At 39.6% G+C, this 26,014-nt stretch overlaps 1 protein-coding gene across 4 annotated transcripts in view; it reads left to right on the forward strand.

Moving 5' to 3' along the window:
* Positions 1-5,941: 5,941 nt before the first annotated feature.
* The window catches only part of PRRC2B (proline rich coiled-coil 2B), a 74,797-nt gene continuing 54,724 nt past the window's right edge, over positions 5,942-26,014 (forward strand). For 3 of the 4 annotated variants that reach the window (XM_067471965.1, XM_067471966.1, XM_067471967.1), the window contains exons 1-7: positions 5,943-6,133; positions 17,548-17,714; positions 19,845-20,022; positions 20,163-20,265; positions 21,759-21,831; positions 22,985-23,128; positions 24,841-25,091. In XM_067471965.1, coding sequence (XP_067328066.1) covers positions 17,600-17,714; positions 19,845-20,022; positions 20,163-20,265; positions 21,759-21,831; positions 22,985-23,128; positions 24,841-25,091 — 864 coding nt within the window. In that variant the 5' untranslated portion in view covers positions 5,943-6,133; positions 17,548-17,599. Of the gene's footprint in view, positions 6,134-17,547; positions 17,715-19,844; positions 20,023-20,162; positions 20,266-21,758; positions 21,832-22,984; positions 23,129-24,840; positions 25,092-26,014 lie in introns of all 4 variants that reach the window. The other variant, XM_067471968.1, reaches the window with a different exon arrangement.

The following is a 26,014-nucleotide window of genomic DNA, read 5'->3' on the forward strand; positions in this document are numbered from 1 at the left end:
TCTGTTTCCCCCAAACTCTACCATTTTTAACATTTGGGCATGTTGAGTGGTTGTGCCAAATTTGGTCCAGATCCATCATTGTTTGAGTCCTCTCTGGATGGAGGTGAACTACAACTCCCAAACTCAAGGTCAATGCCTACCAAAACCTTCCAGTATTTTCTGTTGGTCGTGGGAGTCCTGTGTACCAAGTTTGTTTCAATTCCATCGTTGGTGGAGTTCACAATGCTCTCTGATTGTAGGTGAACTATAAATCCCAGCAACTACAAGTCCCAAATGACAAAATCAATCAGTTCAAATTTGGGCGTATCGGGTATTTGTGTCAAGTTTGGTCTAGTGAATGAAAATACATCCTGCAGATCGGATATTTACATGACGATTCATAACAGGAGCAAAATCACAATTGTGAAGTAGCAATGAAAATAATGTTGTGGTTGTCTTTTGTGATGTATTTTCGGATGATGCGCGCAGATCCAAGTCAGGTGGCTTTTTGGAGTTCACGGATCATGATTTCGTCCATGGTTGTTGTCATTATTATTATTATTATTATTATTATTCTGATACAAAACACAGTATGTCACAACAATGAGATATCTATGCTGGATTATTATTATAATTAGTATTATTATTATTATTGTTGTTATTATTCCCTCTTATTATTATCATAAACATATCATATTATCATAGGAAACCTGCTACAAAACAGGAGCTTCTTTGTTGAGTTCCAGGGCCAGAGAAGCAGATGGCGGAAACAGAAGAACGGCCTGCCTCAGGGGAGCGTGCTTGCTTCATCCATGTTCAACATCTACACAAATGACCAGCCACTGCCAGAAGGGACAGAGAGTTTCATCTATGCTGATGATCATGCCATCACCACTCAAGCAGGGAGCTTTGAAATGGTTGAACAGAAGTTCTCCGGAGCTCTAGGTGCTCTTACTGCCTATTATAGGGAAAACCAACTGATCCCTAATCCATCTAAAACACAGACATGTGCCTTTCACCTTAAGAACAGACAAGCATCCTGAGCTCTGAGGATGACCTGGGAAGGAATCCCACTGGAGCATTGCAACACACCCAAATACCTGGGAGTCACTTTGGACCGTGCTCTTACCTACAAGAAGCACTGCCTGAACATCAAGCAAAAAGTGGGTGCTAGAAACAATATCATACGAAAGCTGACTGGCACAGCCTGGGGATCACAACCAGATACAGTGAAGACATCTGCCCTTGCGCTATGCTACTCTGCTGCTGAGTATGCATGCCCAGTGTGGAACACATCTCACCACACTAAAACAGTGGATGTGGCTCTTAATGAGACATGCCGCATTATCACAGGGTGTCTGCGCCCTACACCACTGGAGAAATTACATTGCTTAGCCAGTATTGCACCACCTGACATCCGCTGGGAAGCCAATAGTGAAAGGACCAAGGCAGAGACATCTCCAGCTCATCCCCTGTTTGGGTATCAGCCAGCACGTCAATGACTTAAATCAAGAAATAGTTTTCTAAGATCTACAGAGACACTCGCTGGAACACCTCAGCAAGTGAGAGTCCAAAAGTGGCAGGCCCAAACCCAGCACCTCAATCCATAGGTGATACCAGATGAGAGACTCCCCCCTGGGCACACAGAATACTGGGCGACTTGGAAGGCGCTGAACAGACTGCGCTCTGGCACCACGAGATGCAGAGCCAACCTTCAGAAATGGGGCCACAAAGGGGAGTCCACGACATGCGAGTGTGGAGAAGAGCAAACCACTGACCACCTGCTGCAATGCAACCTGAGCCCAGCCACATGCACAAGGGAGGACCTTCTTGCAGCAACACCAGAAGCACTCCAAGTGGCCAGATACTGGTCAAAGGACATTTAACCAAATACCAAACTCACAAGTTGTGTATTCTGTCTGTTTGTTTGCTTTGTTCTGTTAGAAATGTAATATAATGGACTGGTTGCTCTGACACGACAAATAAATAAATAACTATAATTAGTATTATTGTTGTTGTTGTTCCCTCTTATTATTATCATAAACTAAATTGTTATCCACCTATTATTATTATTACTATTATCATCATCATTATTATTATCGACATCTTGCCAAAAGATGCTCCTTACTCTGCCCGGATTAAATGCACCGCTGAGAGAGATTTTAATTTAGATGGAAACAAACCAATGGCGAGAGCAGCCGAGAGTCAATCTGGATTATCGCTGCCGGGCAGATGGGATGAAGCTGATCTGTCTGAAACCAGGGATAATGGGTTCAAAATACACACATTTGGCCCCATTAAGAAGACAAAAAGGGAATGAATATATATATATGTGTGTGTGTGTGTGTATGTATATATATATATATATGTTTTTCAAAGCAGGCCTGGACTGCCACTCCCATAATTCTCAGATATTGAACTGATGGGAGTTGTAGTCCAAGCCCACTTTTCAACTTTATTATTATTATTATTATTATTATTATTATTATTATTATTATTATTGGAGCCCCCGGTGGCGCTGGGCTGCTGAGCTTATTGAGCTAATTGACCGAAAGGTCGCAGGTCCGATTCCGGGGAGCAGGGTGAGCTTCCGTTGTCAGTTCCAGCTTCTGCCAACCTAGCAGTTCGAAAACATGCAAATGTGAGTAGATATTATATCTTATATAAATAAAAATGTAATGTTCGTTTGTGGAATTAACAGAACTCAAAAACCACTGGACGAATTGACACCAAATTTGGACACAAGACACCTAACAACCCAATGTATGTCCTTCACTCAAAAAAAAAATGATTTTGTCATTTGGGAGTTGTAGTTGCTGGGATTTACAGTTCACCTACAATCAAAGAGCATTCTGAATCCCACCAACGATGGAATTGGGCCAAACTTAGCACACAGGGCTCCCATGACCAACAGAAAATACTGGAAGGGTTTGGTGGGCATTGACCTTGAGTTTGGGAGTTGTAGTTCACCTTCATCCAGAGAGCACTGTGGACTCAAACAATGATGGATCTGGACCAAACTCGGCACAAGCACTCAATACGCCCAAATATGAACACAGATGGAGTTTGGGGGAAAGAGACCTTGACATTTGGGAGTTGTAGTCACTGGGATTCACAGTTCACCTACAATCAAAGAGCATTCTGAACCCCATGAACGATTGAATCGGGGCAAACTTCCCACACAGAACCCCCATGACCAACAGAAAATACTTAAGGCCATCCAGTCCAACTCCCTTCACCAGGGCAAGAAAACGTAATCGAAGTCCTCCTGACAAAGAGCCATCCAGCCATAGAGATAGATAGATAGATAGATAGATAGATAGATAGATAGATCGATAGATCGATAGGGAGTTGTAGTTGCTGGGATTTATAGTTCAGCTACAATCAAATAGTACGATAGAATTGAACCAACTGGACATACAGGACTTCCATGACCAACAGAAAACACTAGAAAGGTTGGTGAGCATTGACCTTGAGTTTGGGAGTTGTAGTTCAACTACATCCAGAGACTACCTGGACTCAAACAATGATGGATCTGGACCAAACTTGGCACGAATATTCCATATGCCCAAATATGAACATAGATGGAGTTCGGGAGAAATAGACCTTGACATTTGGGAGTTGTAGTTACTGGGATTTATAGTTCACCTACAATCAAAGAGTGTTCTGAACCCCACCAACGACAGAATGGGGCCAAACTTCCCACACAGAACCCCCATGACCAACAAAAAATACTTAAGGCCATCCAGTCCAATTCCCTTAACCAGGGCAAGAAAACATAATCAAAGCCCTCCTGACAAAGAGCCATCCAGCCATAGATATAGATGGATACGGATAGATATGATTCACACACACAGATATAGTTCATAGATTTGAAAGGGACCCCTAAAGAAGGACTATGATATGTTGCATGTTCCAGAGTAGGCAAACCAGACACTCTCCACATCAACACTGACAAAGAAACAACAAGAAATATTATTTACCCACAAGCATAAAGAAATTACATATATTAGAAACCAACACTTTCTCATTACTTTATTTTCCAGATCAACAGACTGGGCCACAGCAATGCGTGGCAGATATATATATATATATATATATATATATATATATGTCTTTCAAAGCAGGCCTGGACTGCCACTCCCATAATTCTCAGATATTGAACTGATGGGAGTTGTCGTCCAAGCCCACTTTTCAACTTCATTATTATTATTATTATTATTATTATTATTATTATTATTGGAGCCCCTGGTGGCGCAGTGGGTTAAAGCGCTGAGCTGCTGAGCTTATTGGCCGAAAGGTCACAGGTCCGATTCTGGGGAGCAGGGTGAGCTTCCGTTGTCAGTTCCAGCTTCTGCCAACCTAGCAGTTCGAAAACATGCAAATGTGAGTAGATATTATATCTTATATAAATAAAAATGTAATGTTCGTTTGTGGAATTAACAGAACTCAAAAACAACTGGACGAATTGACACCAAATTTGGATACAAGACACCTAACAACCCAATGTATGTCCTTCACTCAAAAAAAATTGATTTTGTCATTTGGGAGTTGTAGTTGCTGGGATTCTGAACCCCACCAACGATGGAATTGAACTAAACTTGGCACACAGTTCCCCATGACCAACAGAAAATACTGGAAGGGTTTGGTGGGCAGTGTCCTTTAGTTTTGGAGTTGTAGTTCACCTACATCCAGAGATCACTGTGGACTCAAACAATGATGGATCTGGACCAAACTCTACACGAATACTCCATATGCCCAAAGGTGAACACTGGTGGAGGTTGAAGAAAATAGACTTTGACATTTGGGAGTTGTAGTTGCTGGGATTTGTAGTTCACCTACAATCACAGCATTCTGAACCCTACCAACGATAGAATTGGGCCAGACCTCCCACTCAGAACCCCCATGACCAACAGAGTGGGCCACAGCAACGCGTGGCAGGGGACGGCTAGTATATATATGTTTGTAAAGGTTGCAGGTTCGATTCCAGGGAGCGGCGTGAGCTTCTGTTGACAGTTCCAGCTTCTGCCAACCTAGCAGTTCGAAAACATGCAAATGTGAGTAGATCAATAGGTACCGCTCCGGCTGGAAGGTAACAGCGCTCCATGGAGTCATGCCAGCCACATGACTTGGAGGTGTTTATGGACAATGCCGGCTCTTCAGCTTAGAAATGGAGATGAGCACCACCCCCCAGAGTCGGACACGACTGAACTTCATGTCAGGGGAAAACCTTTACCTAACCTTATTATTATTATTATTATTATTATTATTACTGAGACAAAACCACAGTATGTCACAGCAAATGAGATCTATATTCAACAGAAAGGAGGAAACCATGAAAATGAACAAAGTTTGGGTACCAGTATTAAAACACTCTAAAATTATAACAGCACAACAACAGAGAGGAAACAAACAAAGACATCTAATCACCTCTCAACAAAAGATTGCTCCAGGCACTGCCAGGCAATCAAATGCAAATCAAGGTGGTCAGTTGAAACATTCACACCTAGCTCCAGCAGGCAAGAGTCCTTTGTCCCATCCTGGTCATTCCACAGATATATAAACCCTTTTTCCTAGTTCCAATAGACCTCGCTACCTCTGAGGATGCTTGCCATAGATGCAGGCGAAATGTCAGGAGAGAATGCCTCTAGACCATGGCCATATAGCCCGAAAAAACCTACAACAACCCAGAGATCTATATTATTATTATTATTATTATTATTATGTTGATTTATACGCCATTTTCCCTCTGAAAACGAGACTAAAAGTGTCTTACAGTAAAATCAATGCAATACACCACAATGGTTTCCTCCTTTCTGTTGAAATTGTTGAGATTTATTTCCTTTTCCTTGTCCCTTCCATTCTTTTCTTGCATTTCTCAGAAAGCCCGCTAGGTGTCGCTGCGCCCTCCTTCCTTCCCTCGCTTCCCTCCTCCCTCCGCAGCCACTTCCGCCCGCTCTAGCCGGAGATTGACAAGCGCCTCGGTGGCCGCGGAGAAGAAGGAGGAGGCCTAGCCGAGCAGACGCCCAGAAGCAGCCTCCTCCGCCGTTTTTTTCCCCTCCCGGAAATCCTCCGCCATCCTCCGTTATCCCGGCCCCCGAGGCCTTCGGGAGCGCTTCCGCCGGAAACCCCAGGCTCCCCGCAACCCTCACAGGTGGGTCTCGGGGGCCCCGGGCCGCGGAGGGGCCCCTCGGCGGGCGGGAAAGGCCTCCCCCCCCCTCTCCCGGTAGGCCTGGCCTGAAACAAAATGGAGGCTGAGGCAGGCCAGAGAGGGAGGGGAGCTCTGGAAAAGGGGGAGGCGCCCTCAAAAGCCCCCCAGGGAGCCCCCTTTGGCTATGGAAGGGCCCCCCGCACTGGGGCCTCTTTGGGGGGCCCACCGACTGCCATTTCGTATTCCAAAGGGCATCCATTGAATGTTTTGCATGGAGATCAAGGCAATATACCTTCTTCCAATGCATTGATATCCATACCTATCCATCCAAATGGTTCCTTGCTTTCTATGCATCATCATTATTATTGTTGTTGTTGTGCATTTTAATGCATCGATAGCCTTACCTGTCCATCCAAATGGTTCCTTTCTTTCTATGCATTATTATTATTCATTTTAATGCCTTGATATCCTTACCTGTCCATCCAAATGGTTCCTTTCTTTCTATGCATTTACATTATTATTATTATTATTATTATTATTATTCATTTCAATGCATTGATATCCTTTCCTGTTCATCCAAATGGTTCCTTTCTTTCTTTGCATTATTATTATTATTATGCATTTTAATGCAATGATATCCTTACCTATCCATCCAAATGGTTCCTTTCTTTCTATGCATTTACATTATTATTATTAGTATTATATGCTTTCAAATACATTCATACCCTTACTTATCCATCCAAATGGTTCCTTCCTTGCTATGCATTTATATTATTGCTATTATATTATGCATTTTAATGCATTGATCTCCTTACCTATCCATCCAAATGGTTCCTTTCTTTCATGCACTTATATTATTGTTATTATTATTGTTGTTATTATGTTATGCATTTTAATGCATTAATATCCTTCCCTATCCATCCAAGTGATTCCTTTTTCTATGCATTATTATTATTGTTATGTATTTTAATGCATTGATATCCTTACCTGTCCATCCAAATGGTTCCTTTCTTTCTATGCATTTACATTATTATTATTATTATTATGCTTTTTAATACATTCATACCCTTACTTATCCATCCAAATGGTTCCTTCCTTGCTATGCATTTATATTATTGCTATCATATTATGCATTTTAATGCATTGATCTCCTTACCTATCCATCCAAATTGTTCCTTTCTTTACCTGTCCATCCAAATACTTCCTTTCTTTCTATGCATTATTATTATTCGTATTATTCATTTCAATGTATTGATATCCTTACCTGTCCATCCAAATACTTCCTTTCTTTCTATGCATTATAATTATTATTATTATGCATTTTAATGCAATGATCTCTTTACCTATCCATCCAAATGATTCCTTTTTTCTATGCATTTACATTATTAGTATTATATGCTTTTTAATACATTCATACCCTTACTTATCCATCCAAATGGTTCCTTCCTTGCTATGCATTTCTATTATTACTATTATAATGCATTTTAATGCATTGATCTCCTTACCTATCCATCCAAATGGTTCCTTTCTTTCCATGCACTGTTATTATTATTATTATTATTATTATTATTATTATTATTATTTTATGCATTTTAATGCATTGATATCCTTCCCTATCCATCCAAATGATACTGTTCTTTCTATGCATTTATATTAATATAATTATGCATTTTAATGTATTGATATCCTTACCTATCCAACCAAGTGATTCTTTTTTCTATGCATTATTATTATTATGCATTTTATTGCATTGATATCCTTACCTATCCATCCAAGTGATTCCTTTTTCTGTGCATTATTATTATTATTATTATTATTATGCATTTTATTGCATTGATATCCTTCCCTATCCATCCAAATGATACCGTTCTTTCTATGCATTTATATTAATATAATTATGCATTTTAATGTATTGATATCCTTACCTATCCAACCAAGTGATTCTTTTTTCTATGCATTATTATTATTATGCAATTTATTGCATTGATATCCTTACCTATCCATACAAATGATTCCTTTTTCTGTGCATTATTATTATTATTATTATGCATTTTATTGCATTGATATCCTTCTCTATCCATCCAAATGGTTCCTTTCTTTTTATGCATTATTATTATTATTATTATTATTATGCATTTTATTGCATTGATATCCTTACCTATCCATCCAAGTGATTCCCTTTTCTGTGCATTTCTTTCTTTCTTTCTAATGCATTTATAATAATCAACAACAATAATATATAATAATATTTATTATATTATCATTATGAAAATATATTATTATTATTTTATGCATTTCAATCCAAATGCAGACTATGCAACTTCTCCTCCAGCAGATGTCTTTCTTTTAATGATCAATAATAATGATAATAAGAATAATATATTTATAGACGTTAATGCATTTACATCCTTATCTATTGATCCAAATGTAGACTATGCAATGTGTAAAACACCTCCTCCAGTATGTTTCTTTTGTCATTATCATTAATAATAATAATAATAATAATAATAATAATTTAATGCATCTACAATATAAATAATGCAGTATAAATATTATAAATACAATGCATTTATAATAATAATATTAATAATAATTAATAATTAATTAGTAATAACACCTCCTCCAGTATGTTTCTTTTGTCATTATCATTAATAATAATATTATTATTTTATGCATTTTAATGCATCTACAATATAAATAATGCAGTATAAAATATTATAAATACAATGCATTTATTATAATAATAGTAATAATTATCATTGTATTATTTTACGTAGCCTCCTCTGAAAGCACATTTTCCCCTTTTTCTTTAATGCATTTATATCCTTACCTATAAATCCAAATGCAGACTGTGCAATGCAAGCAACACCTCCTCAAGCACGTTTCTCTCTTTCTAAAGTATTTATAATAATTATTATTATATTATGTATTTTAATGCAGCTATAATGATAATAAATAATATATTATAAATTAATCCTCTTAAAACACATTTTATTTATTTATTTATAACATTTATACCTTTATTTAGAACATTTATAAAACACATCTTTCCTCTTCCTTTAATTTATATTTATATTCTTAGATATCCAAATGCAGACTGTGCAATGCATGCAACTCCTTCTCAAGCATGTTCCTTTCTCTCTTTCTAATGCATTTATAATCAGTAATATTATATTTTTATTCATTTTAATGGATCTATAATGATAATAAATAATTTTATAAAATAATATAAATGTGATTAAACACATTATTTCTTGTTTCTTTAATGCATTTATATTTTTCCCTATCTGAATGCTGACTATGCAATGCATCTTTCAGCAGGTTTCTTTCCTTTTAATGTATTTATAATAATCAATAATAATACTTTTAAATATAAAGGCGACACTGAATGTATGCTATAAGCAATGTCGTCTCTACAAACACATTTGTTTCTCTTTTTTAATGCAGCACTGTTGTTATTACACTCCTGCATTATAAATGCAAGGCAAAACCAGCAATCTGTGCAGCACAGTCTGCTCTGAAATCCCATTGCTTTCTCTCCTTTTTAATGAATTTATATTCTGACTTAGTAATGGTGCAAATTCTTCCCCAATTCAGGGAGGTTTGCCTTTAAATCTGGGCCTGTTTCTGCACTTCCGCCTCATGCACAAACACCATGTATTTTACTTGGCGGCCTTGGTTTCCCCAATGTCTTTTGGGCGTCTTTTCATGCTTTCTGTGTTTCTAAGGATCTTTTGAAAATTTATTTTCAATTTGTTCCATTTCCCCCCTCTTAAAATCTGTGCCAGGCTTTCATTGTTTTGGTTGTGGCTTGCGGTTGCGTAGGAGGGCCGAAGGGGAAGCCCCTCCCTCTCTGGCTGCAAAAGGCAAGCGTCTGTTAGACGTTAGATGCCGTATGCATTCTCTTCTATGACACACGCAATTGTGTGCAGAAAATGGTATTTGGAAGATAATTTGTTATCATAATAATAATTATATATGGAAAATTGGGCACCACCTTTTCATCTGGTTGTGTGGAGAAAGTAGCATTTGGAAGAGAATGTATTGTTATTATGATAATTATATATGGAAAATCTGGGATTACCTTTTCATCTGGTTGTGTGCAGAAAGTGACATTTTAAAGGGGATGAATTGTTATAATTATTCATTATTATATATGGAAAATCATTATCAGTAGACACTGCCATCTTGTCTTTACTAATAATATAATATAGTATATTGTATATACATATAATATTTATAATATTATAATGTAATACAGTATAATACTAGTAATAATAATTCAATATTATAATAATAATTATATATTTAATTACATGTAATATTACTAATAATATTACAATATAATGGTATAGTGCAATATAGTAATATATACTGATATTGTACTTTGCTAATTATATAATATTGTATGAAAATATATATTGTAAGCCACTCTGAGTCCCCTTCGGGGTGAGAAGGGTGGCATATAAGCGCCGTAAATAAATAAATAAATAAATAAATAAATAAAATCAGGCCTCACCTTTTCTTCTGATTGTATGCAGAAAGTGGCATTTGGAAGGAAATCTATTGTAATAATAATAATAATAATTAAATTATTATATATGGAAAATCAGGCCTCACCTTTTCTTCTGATTGTATGCAGAAAGTGGCATTTGGAAGGAAATCTATTGTAATAATAATAATAATAATAAAATTATTATATATGGAAAATCAGGCCTCACCTTTTCATCTGATTGTATGCATTTGGAAGGAAATCTGTTATAATAATAATAATAATATATGTGGAAAATCAGGCCTCATCTTTTCATCTGATTGTATGCAGAAAGTGGCATTTGCAAGGAAATCTATTGTAATAATAATAATAAATTAAATATTATAGTTGGAAAATCAGGCCTCACCTTTTCATCTCTTTGTATGCAGAAAGTGGCATTTGGAAGGAAATCTATTGTAATAATAATAATAATAATAATAATAAATTAAATACTATATTTGGAAAATCAGGCCTCACCTTTTCATCTGATTGTATGCAGAAAGTGGCATTTGGAAGGAAATCTATTGTTATAATAATAATAATAATAATAATAATAATAATAATAATTTAAAGATTATATTTGGAAAATCAGGCCTCACCTTTTCATCTGATTGTATGCAGAAAGTGGCATTTGGAAGGAAATCTATTGTAATAATAATAATAAATTAATTATTATATATGGAAAATCAGGCATCGCCTTTTCATCTGGTTGTGTGCTGAAAGTGGCATTTGGAAGAAAATGTATTATTATTAATTATTATATATGGAAAAGCAGGCATCACCTTTTTATTTGACTGGAAGGAAAGTTATTGTTATTGCAACAATGAAAAATCAGGCATCACCTTTTCATCTGATTGTATGCAGAATGTGGCATTTGGAAGGGAATTTATTATTATACTATGGGAAATCAAGGATTACTTTTTCTGATTGGTAGCAAGTATGTTATTGTTGCTATTGTTATTACAAAGATGAGAAATCAGAAATCACCTTTTCATCTAGTTGTGTGCAGAAATGGCATTTGGAAGGGAATTTATTGTTATTATTATATGGAAAACCAGGCATCACCTTTTCATTTGATTTGAAGGAAATTCATTATTATTATTATTATTATTACATTTCTAATAATAGAAATGTAATACAATTGACTGGTTGCCCTGACACGGCAAATAAATAAATTATTATTATTATATGGAAAACCAGATATCATCTCTTCATTGGATTGGAAGGATCTTATTATTCTTGTTATCATTATTATCATTATTATTATTTACAGTATTTATAATTCCACCCTTCTCACCCCGCAGGAGACTCAGGGCGGATTACAATGCACATATACATGGCAAACATTCAAAGCCATAGACACACAGCATACATAGACAGATACACAGAGGCTATTTAACATTCCAGCTTCATGAGGGTATGCTCGAATTCTGGCCACCGAGGGAGCTGTCGCTTCACAGTCCACTTGTGACTCCAATGGAGTAGTTCCTTATTCTTTTGCATGCTGCTGGACATTTTTATCGTGTCGTAAATTAGTTAAATTAGCCTCCCCACATAAAGCGGGTATCTAAATTTCCTACTTGACAGATGCAACTGTCCTTCGGGCTGCAAAGGTTGACAGCAAGCTAGACAAATGGTCGGGAGCTTACTCCGACCTGGGCTGGCTTCGAACTCATGACCTTTCGGTCAGTAGTGATTTTAATGCAGCTGACTCCCAACCAGCTGTGCCATTATTATTATTATTATTATTATTATTATTATTATATGGATAACTAGGTATCACCTCTTCATCTGATTGGAGGACATTTATTATTATTATTATTATTAGTAGTAGTAGTAGTAGTTGTAGTACTATTATATGGAAAACCAGGTATCACCTCTTCCTCTGACTGGAAGGACCTTTATTATTGTTACTATTATTATAATTACTATATGGAAAATCAGGCATCACCTTTTCATCTGATTGGAAGGATTTCTTGAAATCTTTTTGTTATCGCAAAAAAGGGAAATCAGGCATCTCCTTTTCATCTGGTTGTGTGCAGACAGTGGCATTTGAAAGGAAATGTATTATTATTGTAAAATGAAAAATCAGGCACCTATTTGGTCTCAGGTCATCTGTATAGAAATAGCAGGCTTGTGTTTGGTTTATTATGGATTTATTTTGGAATAAAAAATGAAACAAGTCTTGCATAGTGGTTAAGAAGCCATTGGGGAAATATCAGTAGCATCCATTGCTATTACCATTTTTTTATTATTTGCTTTGTTATGATGACTAAAAAGCAATTGGGTATACTTACTTCTTCTAGGACTGGGAGTCTAAGTGGCTCACAGCCTTAAAAAGGGTATACTTAACAAATCCTGCAAAATAAGACACAAATTGCATTGTATCGGTTGTCTGGAGTATTTCCCCCCTGGAAGGTGTTGTGTTGCTTGGATATCTTCCCTATGGACTGAATTAAATTTTTAAAAATCTGTTTTTAGCTACATTTTCCTAGTTTGGATGGATGATAGGAGGCTCTTTCCTCTTCCTTTCCCTGCTTTTCCCCAGCTTTTATCCCAATGTTTGGCCAGCATTGCTCCCCAGACATGTTTGGGCCTGTGTTTACGTCTCTCCAAACTGGTCACCTGGTGTCGCATTCAGAATTGTCCTTCCTTTCGGCGTGATGCAAAACCAGGATAGTCACCATGCTGGATTTTTTGTTGTATACAATAGCAATTGAAGCGAAAGATGGGTTTTGCTGCGTAGAAGGCTTGTCAGCATTGAGGACCATATTCAGATTTGGAATTTCTGTCCCGAATTTAAGTGTTACCTGTATTGGAGCCTAGCAGGTTGTTGGTCTCTTGGAAGGATGCCGTGATGTTTGCTTGTTTGGGCTGAATGGTGCATTTGGTGCTCTGACTTCGAGCCGGATTCCCTATTGATTTATTTCAGAAGCCAAGTCTTTACAGATGAAAAGCGACAGGTTAAAACGAGAAGCTGTGGCTCAGGAGCCATGAGCAACACTAGTTGCTTTATTCTTGTTTGGATTTATATTTCTTCATTTCTCTTTTTCACACGGATCTAATGCTCACCTTTTGGTTTCAGGGTTAGCAGCACAGCACTTTAACCCACTGTGCCATTGGGGGCTCCCCGGTGAACTACATCTCTCCTAAATCACTGTCAATTCCTCCCAAATCCCTCCAGTATTTTCTGTTGGTCATGGGGGTTCCATGTGTGAAGTTTGGTTCAATTCCATTGTTGGTGGAGTTTCTAATGCTCTTTGATTGTTAACTATAAATCCCAGCAACTACAACTCCCAAATGACAAAATCAATCCTAACCCCACAAGTATTCAAATTTGGGTGGATTGGGTATTAGTGCCAAATTTGGTCCAGTGAATGAAAATACATCCTGCATATCAGATATTTACATTACGATTCATAACAGTAGCAAAATTGCAGTATGAAGTAGCAACAAAAATAGTTTTATGGTTGGGAGTCACCACAATATGAGGAACTGTATGACCAGCAGAAATCACAAAAACCAAGTTTCTGAAGTAGAACAACTCCTTTCAAAGTAAGGGCCACACAATGAAACTGGAAGTAACACTTTCAAACGAGGAACAGGAAGTGTTTCAAATGTTGTGACATAGTATTGTTAGTTTATGTGCAAGTTGAGTATCCCTTTATCTATAATTCTGCAATCGAAAACACTGGATCAATGAATGAATAGAGGAAACTCAAAAACCTGCTTGGTTTGGTTTGGGAGATAAATAGACCAGAGAATAAGAAGTCACCCATAATTGAGTTTTTTGGACCGAGGCTATAGCAACAGCGTTATTGTCTATTAAATCAAAAGTTGAAAAACGTCTTTGTTATCACCTTTGTTGCATCGGTTTGTACTCTCAGGACTGTGAGATGTTGACAAGCTGGAATGAGTCCAGAGGAGGGCGACTAATTATCAAGGTTCAGGAGAACAAGCCCTGTGAGGAGCGGCTTAAAGAGCTGGGCATGTTTAGCCTGCAGAAGAGAAGGCTTGGAGGATACGTGATGCGGGCCATGGATCAAGATGTGAGGGGGAAGCCATAGGGAGGAAAAGTTTCTACTGCCCTGGAGACTAGGACAGGGGTCCCCAAACTACGGCCCGCGGGCCACTTCTGGCCCGCCAAGGGCACTTATCCGGCCCGCGGAGGAGGAGCCCCCCCCCACACACAGTGCCCCTCCCTTGGCTGGCTCACACTATCCATCAGGCTCGATGGGCAGCTGAGCCAGCCAAGGGCAGCTGCTCCGCATGGCTTACTTGTGCGTAAAGCAACTCGCGAGGTGCTTTACGTGCGAGTAGGCCATGCGGGGCTGCTCCTCCCTTGGCAGGCTCACGCTATCCGTCAGGCCCGATGGGCAGTGTGAGCCAGCCAAGGGAGGCTGCCCCGATGCTCCATTCAGTCATGCCGGCCACATGACCTTGGAGGTGTCTACGGACAACGCCGGCTCTTCGACTTAGAAATGCAGATGAGCACCACACCCCAGAGTCAGACACGACTGGACTTCATGTCAGAGGAAAACCTTTAACTAGGAAAATTGTGGAAGATCCAGGGTGGGAGAAAGAACTCTTTGTCTGTTGGAGGTTGGTATGAATGTTTCAATTGGCCACCTTGATTACTATTTCATAGCCTGACAGTTTTTAGGGAGAATCCTTTGTTGAGAGGTGATTAGCTGGCCCTGATTGTTTCTTGTCTGGAGTTCCCCTGTGTTTGAGTGTTGTTCTTTATTTTACAGTTATAATTTTAGAGTTTTTTAATACTGGTAGCCAGATTTTGTTCAGATTAGAAATAGGAAGATTTCCCATTCTCTGCTCCTGGAATTACTGCCTAAAGAGGGCTAGAAAGAACCCCCTCTAAGGGCCCTTCCACACCGCAAAATAAGATACGTGCAATGTGCATAGGATTTTTTAATTGATTTTTTTTAAAAAAAACTATAGTCCGGCCCTCCAATGGTCTGAGGGACAGTGAACTGGCCCCCGGTTTAAAAAGTTTGAGGACCCCTGGACTAGGATGTGGAACAGTGGCTTCGAACTACAGAAAAAGAGACTCCACCTGAACATAAGGAAGAACTTCCTAACTATGAGAGCTGTTATTTATTTACTTTATTTGTATACCTCACTCTCTCAGCCCGTAGGCGACACTGTTCAGCAGTGGAACTCTCTGCCCCGGAGTGTGGTGGCGGCTTTTAGACAGAGGCTGGATGGGGTGCTTTGAATGCGATTTTCCTGCTTCTTCTTGGCAGGGGGTTGGACTGGATGATCCACAAGGTCTCTTCCAACTCTATGATTCTATCTATGACTGACATCTGAGACAGCTTGCAACATTTCAAAATGATACAGTTAAAATAACTGAACGACAAAAATAGTTTGTTGTTGTTGTGCTTTTCCAATATATGGTATGAGGTTTTCTAGACCAAACTTGGTCACAAGTTTGCCTTTTGATGCTGAGTAGACTTCTCTGTGTTTTCATCTGTAATTCATCCATTTGAACATGAGGAAAAACTTCCTGACTGTGAGAGCTGTTCAGCAGTGGAACTCTCTGCCCCGGAGTGTGGTAGAGGCTCCTTCTTTGGATGCTTTTGAACAAAAACTGGATGGCCATCTGTTGGGGGTGCTTTGAATGCAATTTTCCTACTTCTTGGCAGGGGGTTGGATTGGGAGGCCCATGAGGTCTTTTCCAACTCTGATTTTTTAAAATTCCATTTGATGAAGTGTGCAAAACTTGATGTCAAACAAAGCTGGTTTTAATGTATTGTCGAAGGCTTTCATGGCTGGAATCACTAGGTTCTTGTGGGTTTTTTCAGGCTATAGAGCCATGTTCTAGAGGCATTTCTCCTGATGTTTCGCCTGCATCTATGGCAAGCATCCTCAGAGGTGTGAGGTCTGTTGGAAGTAGGAAAAATGGGTTTATATATCTGTGGAATGGCTGGGGTGGGGCAAGGAGCTCTTCCCTGCTGCAGTTAGGTGTGAATGTTTAGCTGATCACCTTCATTAGCATTTGAAGGCCTGCCTGAGCCTGGGAAAATCTGTTGCTGGGAGGTGTTAATCTGTGCCTGGTTTTTTCCTCTCTGTTGTTTAGCTGTTATAATTTTAGAGTTTTTTAATACTGGTAGCCAGATTTTGTTCATTTTCATGGTCTCTTCCTTTCTGTTGAAATTGTCCACATGCTTGTAGATTTCAGTGGCTTCTCTGTGTAGTCTGACATGGTGGTTGTTGGTGTGGTCCAGCATTTCTGTGTTCTCAAATAATATGCTGTGTCCAGGCTGGTTCATCAGGTGCTCTGCTATGGCTGACTTCTCTGGTTGAAGTAGTCTGCAGTGCCTTTCATGTTCCTTGATGCGTGTCTGGGCAATGCTGCGTTTGGTGGCCCCTATGTAGACTTGTCCACAGCTGCATGGTATACGGTAGACTCCTGCAGAGGTGAGAGGATCCCTCTTGTCCTTTGCTGAACGTAGCATTTGTTGGATTTTCTTGGTGGGTTTGTAGATTGTTTGTATGTTGTGTTTCCTCATCAGCTTCCCTATGCGATCAGTGGTTCCCTTGATGTATGGCAGGAACACTTTTCCTCTGGGTGGATCTTCATCTTGACTCTCATGGCTTGTTCTTGGTCTTGCAGCTCTTCTGATGTCTGAGGTGGAGTCTCCATTGGCCTGGAGAGCCCAGTTGAGGTGGTTCAGTTCATCTTGGAGGAGGTGGGGTTCGCAGATTCTTTTTTTGCGACCTATTTTCCTGGAAGTGTTTCACTTAAGTTCCCGGGAGTTTTCTTTTTGATATTTACAATGAGTTTGGGTTTTGTGGCGGAGATGGTCTTGAGTTTTAACTATATGAAACACTCTTTTGAATGTGCTTCTTAAATGTTCCCCGACAGGCAGATCGGGAGCGGCGCAGAGAATTTCCTTACTCGATGACATTTCATCGCAATGTCCGATCGTTTGGGGCAAATAACCAAGGGAAAGGATGGGAAAAGCAAGTACTCCACGCTCAGCCTGTTTGATAAGTATAAAGGAAAGTCAGTAGAAGCCATCAGAACCACAGGTAAGGCCTGGTGGAGTTTATACCTTGGACTGGGGGGCAAAAGGAGATTTTCCGTTGCGTCATTCATCGCCCACTTTACCTCTAGAACAGTGCTTCTCAACCTTGGGTCCCCAGATGTTTTTGGCCTACAACTCCCAGAAATCCCAGCTAGTTTACCAGCTATCAGGATTTCTGGGAATTGTAGGCCAAAAACATCTGGGGATCCAAGTTTGAGAACCACTGCTCTAGAAGGTATTAACTGTGGTAAACATTAAAGTTATTGAAAGCAGAGATGGTTACTTTGCAAAACCCGAGGCATTGTTTTGCTGTTATGGATCTGGGTTAGAATCCCTGCATAATTTTGCTTCTAAGAATGGCAAAAATCTACTTTGAGAAGAGAAAGAGAATGACAAATTTGAGAGTAAAAGATAGACATGTTCAGAAGCGGGTGGATACCTGCTTCAGCCTTTATATCTCAGCAGAGAATGTGCCTGTCTGCTTTAATAATGGTAATAAAATTATCATTATTTCTATCACTGTCCACCTAAAAGCCCAAGCCAAGTTCACACTAATCACTTATTATTATTATTATTATTATTATTATTATTATTATTAGAAACACAACAAGATGAGTCCACAGCAGACAAGATCACTATGCTGGTTGTTGTATTGGATCCCACGTCGGACACTTCCTAAGTGTGTTGGCGAATAATGCGTGAAGATCCCAGTAGGGCGGCCTTTTGCAGCTGACTGGTGGTGATTTTGTCAGCACCTATTGTGTTTAAATGCAGGCCAAGGTCTTTATTATTGGGTTGTTGTAGGTTTTTTAGGCTATATGGCCATGTTCTAGAAGCATTCTCTCCTGACGTTTCGCCTGCATCTATGGCAAGCATCCTCAGAGGTCAGGGGTGATTTGAATGCAGTATTTCTGCTTCTTGGCAGGGGGTTGGTCTGGATGGCCCATGAGGTCTCTTCCAACTCTTTGATTTCTATGATTCTATGATTCAGGTAGAATAGCTGCTAGAAACGCTGGGGCAATTGGGAGACTCCCTAGCACCTCCTGCATGGGGAATTCGGGGCTATAAACCAGAAGCAGGAGCAGTTAGCTTTCTCTGCTAGCAAACGACTCCAATCTTCATGCCTTCACTCCAAAGGTACCTGCTTCGAATCTGCTTCTAAGGATTTAGTGATCATTGCTCATTGTCTGATGTAAGACTGCTGTTTATTTTGGGCTTTAGCAGAGACTTGAGTATTGTGTCTGCATTAAGACTTCCTTGCTTTCTTTTCCATTTTTCAACTGCGTGTGCTGTTCTCTTGTGTTTGCTGAATAAAGCATTTTTCATTTACTTTCAACGTGGTATTAAGGCTGTTCTTGAAGGGCAAATCAGGACATCTATATAGTGATAATAGTGGTGTATATAATAATAACAATAGCGATACTGATCTATATAGTAATGATCAGTGTGTATTGGAGAAACATTTTACTGTCCTTCCCTCCTATCTATCTATCTCTCCCTTCCTACCATTCAATCCTTCCTTCCTTCTGAGCCTCCGTCTTCCTGTAGGTGCGGGCTTGAGGCAGTTCCGGGCAAGACCGGGCAGGGCGTGAGGCTACGGGAGGCCGGGGCTCGAGCTGGGCCTACCTCCTTGCCTGTATTCTTCCCTCCCTCCCCTGGGCCTGTGCCCTGCCCCTCTCCCTGGCCTGGATTTCCCTACCTGCCTTGCTGGCCTTTTCCTGCTCTTCTTTTCCTGGTTCTGCTCCAGAGGACGGCAGGCTTGGTGGGGGACAATCAGGCTGCAGATCCCTAATCGTGGCTCTGGGATCACTTCATGATGTGTTGCTTGGACGTCCAGTAGATGGCACTATTTTGGATGCCAAGCATGTTTTTACCTGTCACAGATGTGACATCAATATAATAGTAGGTATGTGAATACCTAAAAACATTTGCCTATTCGATTGCTAAGTTGTGTCCAAATTTTGAAGCAATTGGTGAAGTATTTTGGGAGATTTGAGGTCGTTCACAAACGGACATTGACATTTTTATTTAGATAGATTTTATTTATGTGATTAATGAGAAGCCTGCAAAGGCTGCCCGTCGACGTCTGTAACTCCCGCGCTTCCCCTCCTTATTCATTGCTCTGCTTGCCCAGTTATTCCTAGGCATGGCTTGCAGAGTCTTGGGAAAGTTGCCGCTGCCCGGCGCATGCCGCCTCCTGCCAACTTGCCCAGTTTGAAGTCGGAGAACAAAGGCAACGACCCCAACATCATCATCGTACCCAAAGACGGAACAGGATGGGCAAACAAGCAGGAGCCCCCCGACCAAAAGAGGTAGGAACCCTGCTCCCCATTGCGTTTGAGGCGATACTCCAGGCATGGGCAAACTTTGGCCCTCCAGGTGTTTGGGACTTTAGCTCCTATTATTAGGATTTTTTTTGCTGCCGCCAACATTTCCCTTTTTTTGTCTGCAGTTCCGGTGCCACGGCCACACAGCCGCCGGAGTCGCTGCAGCCGCCGGATTTGCAGAAATCTGTCTCCAGTTTACAGAAGCTGACACAGTCCATCAACCAGGAGGTGAGTTGGCCCTGCTTGCTTTGCCTTTCTCCAAATTGGTCCTCTCCTTACCACTTTTGGTCCACCTTTGGCCTTCTGGGTTACCTTTTCCAGCTCCCAAATACCCATAGAAACACAGTAAGGGCCATCTGCGCCTTTCTGCTTAGTGGCATCTTCTGATGCAGAGCGGAAAGCCATGGCACCTCTACTAGTTGTGGCAAAGTGTCTACCTTGTCTCCTGCACTGTGCTAACGATATGATATAATATAATACAGTGTTTCTCAACCTGGGGGTTGGGACCCCTGAAGGGGTCATGAAGGTGTGTCAGAGGGGCCACCAAAGAATATCAGAAAACACAGTATTTTCTGTTGGTCATGGGGGTTCTGTGTTGGAACTTTGGCCCAATTCTATAATTGGTGGGGTTCAGAACGCTCCTTGATTGTAGGTGAACTATAAATCCCAGCAAGTACAACTCCCAAATGTCAAAGTCTATTTTCCCCAAACCCCATCACTTTTCACATTGGGCATATTGAGTATCCGTGCCAAGTTTGGTCCAGATCCATCATCGTTTGAGCCCACAGTGCTCTCTGCATGTAGGCGAACTACAACTCCCAAACTCAAGGTCAATGGCCACCAAACCCTTCCAGTATTTTCTGTTTGTCATGGGAGTTCTCTGTGCCAACTTTGGTTCAAGTTCATTGTTGGTGGAGTTCAGAATGCTTTTTGTTTGCAGGTTAACTGTAAATCCCAGCAACTACAACTCCCAAATGACAAAATCAATCCCCCTGCCAACCCCACCAGTATTCAAATTTGGGCATACTGGGTATTTGTGCCAAATGCTCCAGTAAATGAAAGTACATCCTGCAGATCATTATTTACATGGAGATTCATAATGTTAGGGTTATGGTTGGGGGTCACCACAACATGAGGAACTGTATTAAGGGGTCGCGGCATTAGGAAGGTTGAGAACCACTGATATAATATAATATAATATAATATAATATAATATAATATAATATAATATATTATAATGTATATACATACGTTGATAATTATAACCACCTGCGAAAAGTGAAAATCCATGAAGTAGGGACATTATATAATGTAATACAATATAATACTCATAATAATAATACAATATTATAATTATATATTTTATATTACACTAGCCGTCCCCTGCCACGCGTTGCTGTGGCCCAGTCTGTATATATGTGTTTTGTGTGTGTATATATGTGTATGTATAACTCGGGACTATGTCTGTTCTCATTTTTATTGTATCCTAAAGTTGGTTGTATTGTTTTAATCTACTGCTGTAAACCGCTCCGAGCCAAATTGGGAGTGGCGGTATACAAGTCAAATAATAAATAAATAGTAACAAAATAGTAGTAATAATAACAAAACAATGGTAATAACATAATAATGGTAACAATAATAACTAACAACAATAATATAATGGTAAAATATAATAATGCTAACAACATAATAATAATGATAATAATTCTTATCTCTTGCAGAATCCAAATTTAGCGCCAGGTGGACCAAAGTCATGGGCACAGCTGAATGGAAGGCCAGCCGGACACGAAGGTGGTGAGTGCAAAACAAATCGATGAATCGTTGTTTGTAAACATGAAACAGGAAGAACGAGTGAAAGATGGGGCTCAAAATATACAAAAGGTTGGAATAATCATAATGTGAGCGGGTTTGGGGATAGAGTTTTAGAATTACTTTAACACTGTATTACTATTACTCTTAATATTACTCATTATTATTAGTATTATTATTGCTATTGTTATTGGTATTATTAACATTGTTATTATTGTTACTATTATTTTATTGTTACTGTTACTATTATTACTATTTGTTATTGTTATTGTTATTACTGTTCTTAGAATAATAGAATATTGTTACTCTTATTACTATCATTACTGTTGCTGTTATTACTATTGTTCTTATTCCTGTTATTACTATTGTTAGTTATTGTTATTACTATTCATAGAATGGAATATTGTTACTGTTATTACTATTATTACTGTTACTGTTGTTATTACTATTATTACTGTTACTGCTATTACTATTAATAGAAGAATAGAATATTGTTACTGTTATTACTATTATTAGTTACTGTTATTCCTGTTATTATTACTATTGTTGTTGTTATTACTATTTATTCCTATTTATTATTGCTATTGTTATTACTGTTCATAGGAGAATAGAATATTGTTACTGTTATTACTGTTTTATTATTACTATTATTACTGGGTTGTTGTAGGTTTTTCCGGGCTATATGGCCAAGTTCTAGAGGCATTTTCTCCTGACGTTTCGCCTGCATCTATGGCAAGCATCCTCAGAGGTAGTGAGGATGCTTACCTCAGAGGATGCTTGCCATAGATGTAGGCGAAACGTCAGGAGAAAATGCCTCTAAAACATGGCCATATAGCCTGGAAAAACCTACAACAACCCAGTGATTCCGGCCATGAAAGCCTTCGACAATACACTATTATTACTCTTGTTATTATTACTATTGTTGTTATTTGTATTTATTCCTATTTCTTCCTGTTACTGTTATTACTATTCGTAGAAGATTAGAATATTGTTACTGTTATTACTATTTTTACTGTTACTGTTATTATTACTTCTGTTATTATTACTGTTGTTGTTAGGAATACAGTCATTGGGCAGGAAACGGTTCCTTGAAAGCGAGACGGGGCCTTGCTGATGGTTTTGCCTTCTCCCCTGGCAGGTTCAAGGGCCTCAAGCCGACTGTTATCCTTCTCTCCCGAGGAATTTCCGACGCTGAAGGCAGCCGGCGAGCAGGACAAGGCTGGCAGAGAAAAGGGCGCCTTAGATCCGTCGTATGGGCCCGGACCAAGCCTCCGCCCCCAGAGTACGTTCTTTTTAAAAATTTACTATTATTGTTGTTATTGTTATTGTTGTTGTTTCCAAAGTGTACACAATTATAACATAATTCTTGGTATATATTATAGCATTGTAATATAATAATATTAATAACCCGGTGACATAGCGGGTTAAACCGCTGAGCTGCCAAGTTTGCTGACCGAAAGGTTGGTGATTCGAACCCAGGGAGCGGGGTGAACTCCTGTTGTTTGCTCCAGTGGGAAGGTAACGATGCTTCATGCAGTCATGCCAGCCACATGAGCTTGGAAGTGTCTACGGACAATGCCAGCTCTTTGCCTTAGAAATGGAGATGAGCAGCACCCCCCTGAGTTGGAAACAACTAGACTTAATGTCAAGGGGAAACCTTTACCTTTACATTTAGATGATGAGTTTATTATTAGATTATTATTATTATATTTTATTAGATGATTTTATTAGATTATTGGGTTATTATGACATTATTTACCTTTAATACTAATATGTTATATATAATAATAATGTTGTAATATAATATATACACTATAACTGATGATATGGAACAATATATAATATAATATTAATAGTGTAATATACTGGCAGTGTATTATATATATTGTGGTATAATATCATAGAATCATAGAATCAAAGAGTTGGAAGAGACCTCATGGGCCATCCAGTCCAACCCCCTGCCAAGAAGCAGGAATATTGCATTCAAATCACCCCTGACAGATGGCCATCCAGCCTCTGTTTAAAAGCTAGTACAATAGTACAATATAGTACAATATAAGGAGCCCCTGGTGGTGCAGTGGGTTAAAAAGCTAAGCTGCTGAACTTGCTGATCAAAAGGTCTCAGGTTCGAATCCAGGGAGTGGCGTGAACTCCTTCTGTTAGCCCCAGCTCCTGCCAGCCTAGCGGTTCAAAAACATGCAAATGTGAGTAGATCAATTGGTATCACCTCAGAGGAAACTTAACAGCGCCCCATGAAGTCATGCTGACCACATGACCTTGGAGGTGTCTGCAGACAACGCTGGCTCTTCAACTTAGAAATGGAGATGAGCACCACCCCCAGAGTCTGACACAACTAGACTTAATGTCAGGGGAAAACCTTTACTTTTTATAGTACAATATAATGTATAATATATCTAATAATTGTATATTATATATTACATGTGTTATTACTAATTGTATTGTAGTATAGTGGTATAGTATGACATAGCAATATATAATATTAATATTGTGCTATGATAGTAATTGATAATATTGTAAAACAATATAGTACTAATAATAATACAATATAATATATAATAATGTAATATAATACTAATACATTAAATGTAAGTACTACTTATAATATATAATGATTTACTGTTTTATTCTTGGATATTTGTATATTTTAGGTTGTAATGTTTTTGGTTATGAGCCACTGTGAGCCTCCATAGGGAGAAAGTGGGATATAAATAAAGAAACAAAATTCTATTTTAAAAATTGTTATTATTATTATCTCAGTATGAAACCTATTATTACGAGCTTTTTGACCTGTGGTGAACCCAAAGGTGAAGTGGAACAATTCAAAGGGAGAGTTTTTTGGCGTGCCGTTTTCATTATCAACTTTTGCGGAGCTGCAGCAGCCCAGGTCATGAAAGATGCGTTTTCTTTGCGAGTGGATTGGTGGAGAGGTACTGCAGTAAGTCTTTGACACTGTCGTCTGTTCTGCTTCCCCAGACGTGACGAGTTGGAGGGAGGGCGGCGGCAGGAACATCCCCTCTGCCCCGCCGCTGGGCGCCTCCCCGACTGAGCTGGGCGGCGGCGGAAGCAGCAGCAAGGCTTTGGCGGCCGCAGAAGGGCCCCCCTCCGACCCCAAGGAGCCCTCCCTCCGCCCCACGCAGCCCCTCCTCCTCCGCAAAGGGCCCGCCTCCCCCTTCGGGGCCGGCCTCTACCAGCCGCCCACCTACCACGACATGCTGCCCGCTTTTGTGAGTCCAAATGCACCACAGGCTCCCCGGGTTGTGTGCCTCTTTCTTGTTGTTATAAACAGTGTTTATTATTATTATTCCGTCACTTATTGCGGGTGTTACATTCCAGGAGCACCCGCGAAAAGTGAAAATCCACTATGCTATCTAGTCCAACCCTCTTTTGTTTCATGACCTCTCCAGACTCTTAGGGGTCCTAAAGGGATATCTAGTCCAACCCCCTTGTATTTCCTTACATGCCTAGTCTCTTAAGGAACTCCAAAGACTATCTAGTCCAACCTCCTTGTATTTCCTGGGCTCCCCAATCCCTTAAGATGCTATCTAGTCTAACACCCTTCTGTTTTTTGGCCTCTCCAGTATCTTAGGGGTCCTAAAGGGATATCTAGTCCAACCTCCTTGAATTTCCTTATCTCCCTAGTCTCTTAAGGAACTCCAAAGACTATCTAGTCCAACCTCCTTGTATTTCCCAGCCTCCTCAATCCCTTAAGATGCTATCTAGTCTAACGCCCTTCTGTTTCTTGGGCTCTTAGGGGTCCTAAAGGGATATGTAGTCCAACTCCCTTGTATTTCCTTACCTCCCCAGTCTCTTAAGGAACTCCAAAGACTATCTAGTCCAACCTCCTTGTATTTCCCGGGCTCCCCAATCCCTTAAGATGCTATCTAGTCTAACGCCCTTCTGTTTCTTGGGCTCTTAGGGGTCCTAAAGGGATATGTAGTCCAACTCCCTTGTATTTCCTTACCTCCCCAGTCTCTTAAGGAACTCCAAAGACTATCTAGTCCAACCTCCTTGTATTTCCCGGGCTCCCCAATCCCTTAAGATGCTATCTAGTCTAACGCCCTTCTGTTTCTTGGGCTCTTAGGGGTCCTAAAGGGATATGTAGTCCAACTCCCTTGTATTTCCTTACCTCCCCAGTCTCTTAAGGAAC

Source organism: Anolis sagrei, chromosome 11 (assembly GCF_037176765.1).
Source record: "Anolis sagrei isolate rAnoSag1 chromosome 11, rAnoSag1.mat, whole genome shotgun sequence".
NCBI classification, from domain to species: Eukaryota; Metazoa; Chordata; class Lepidosauria; order Squamata; family Dactyloidae; genus Anolis; species Anolis sagrei.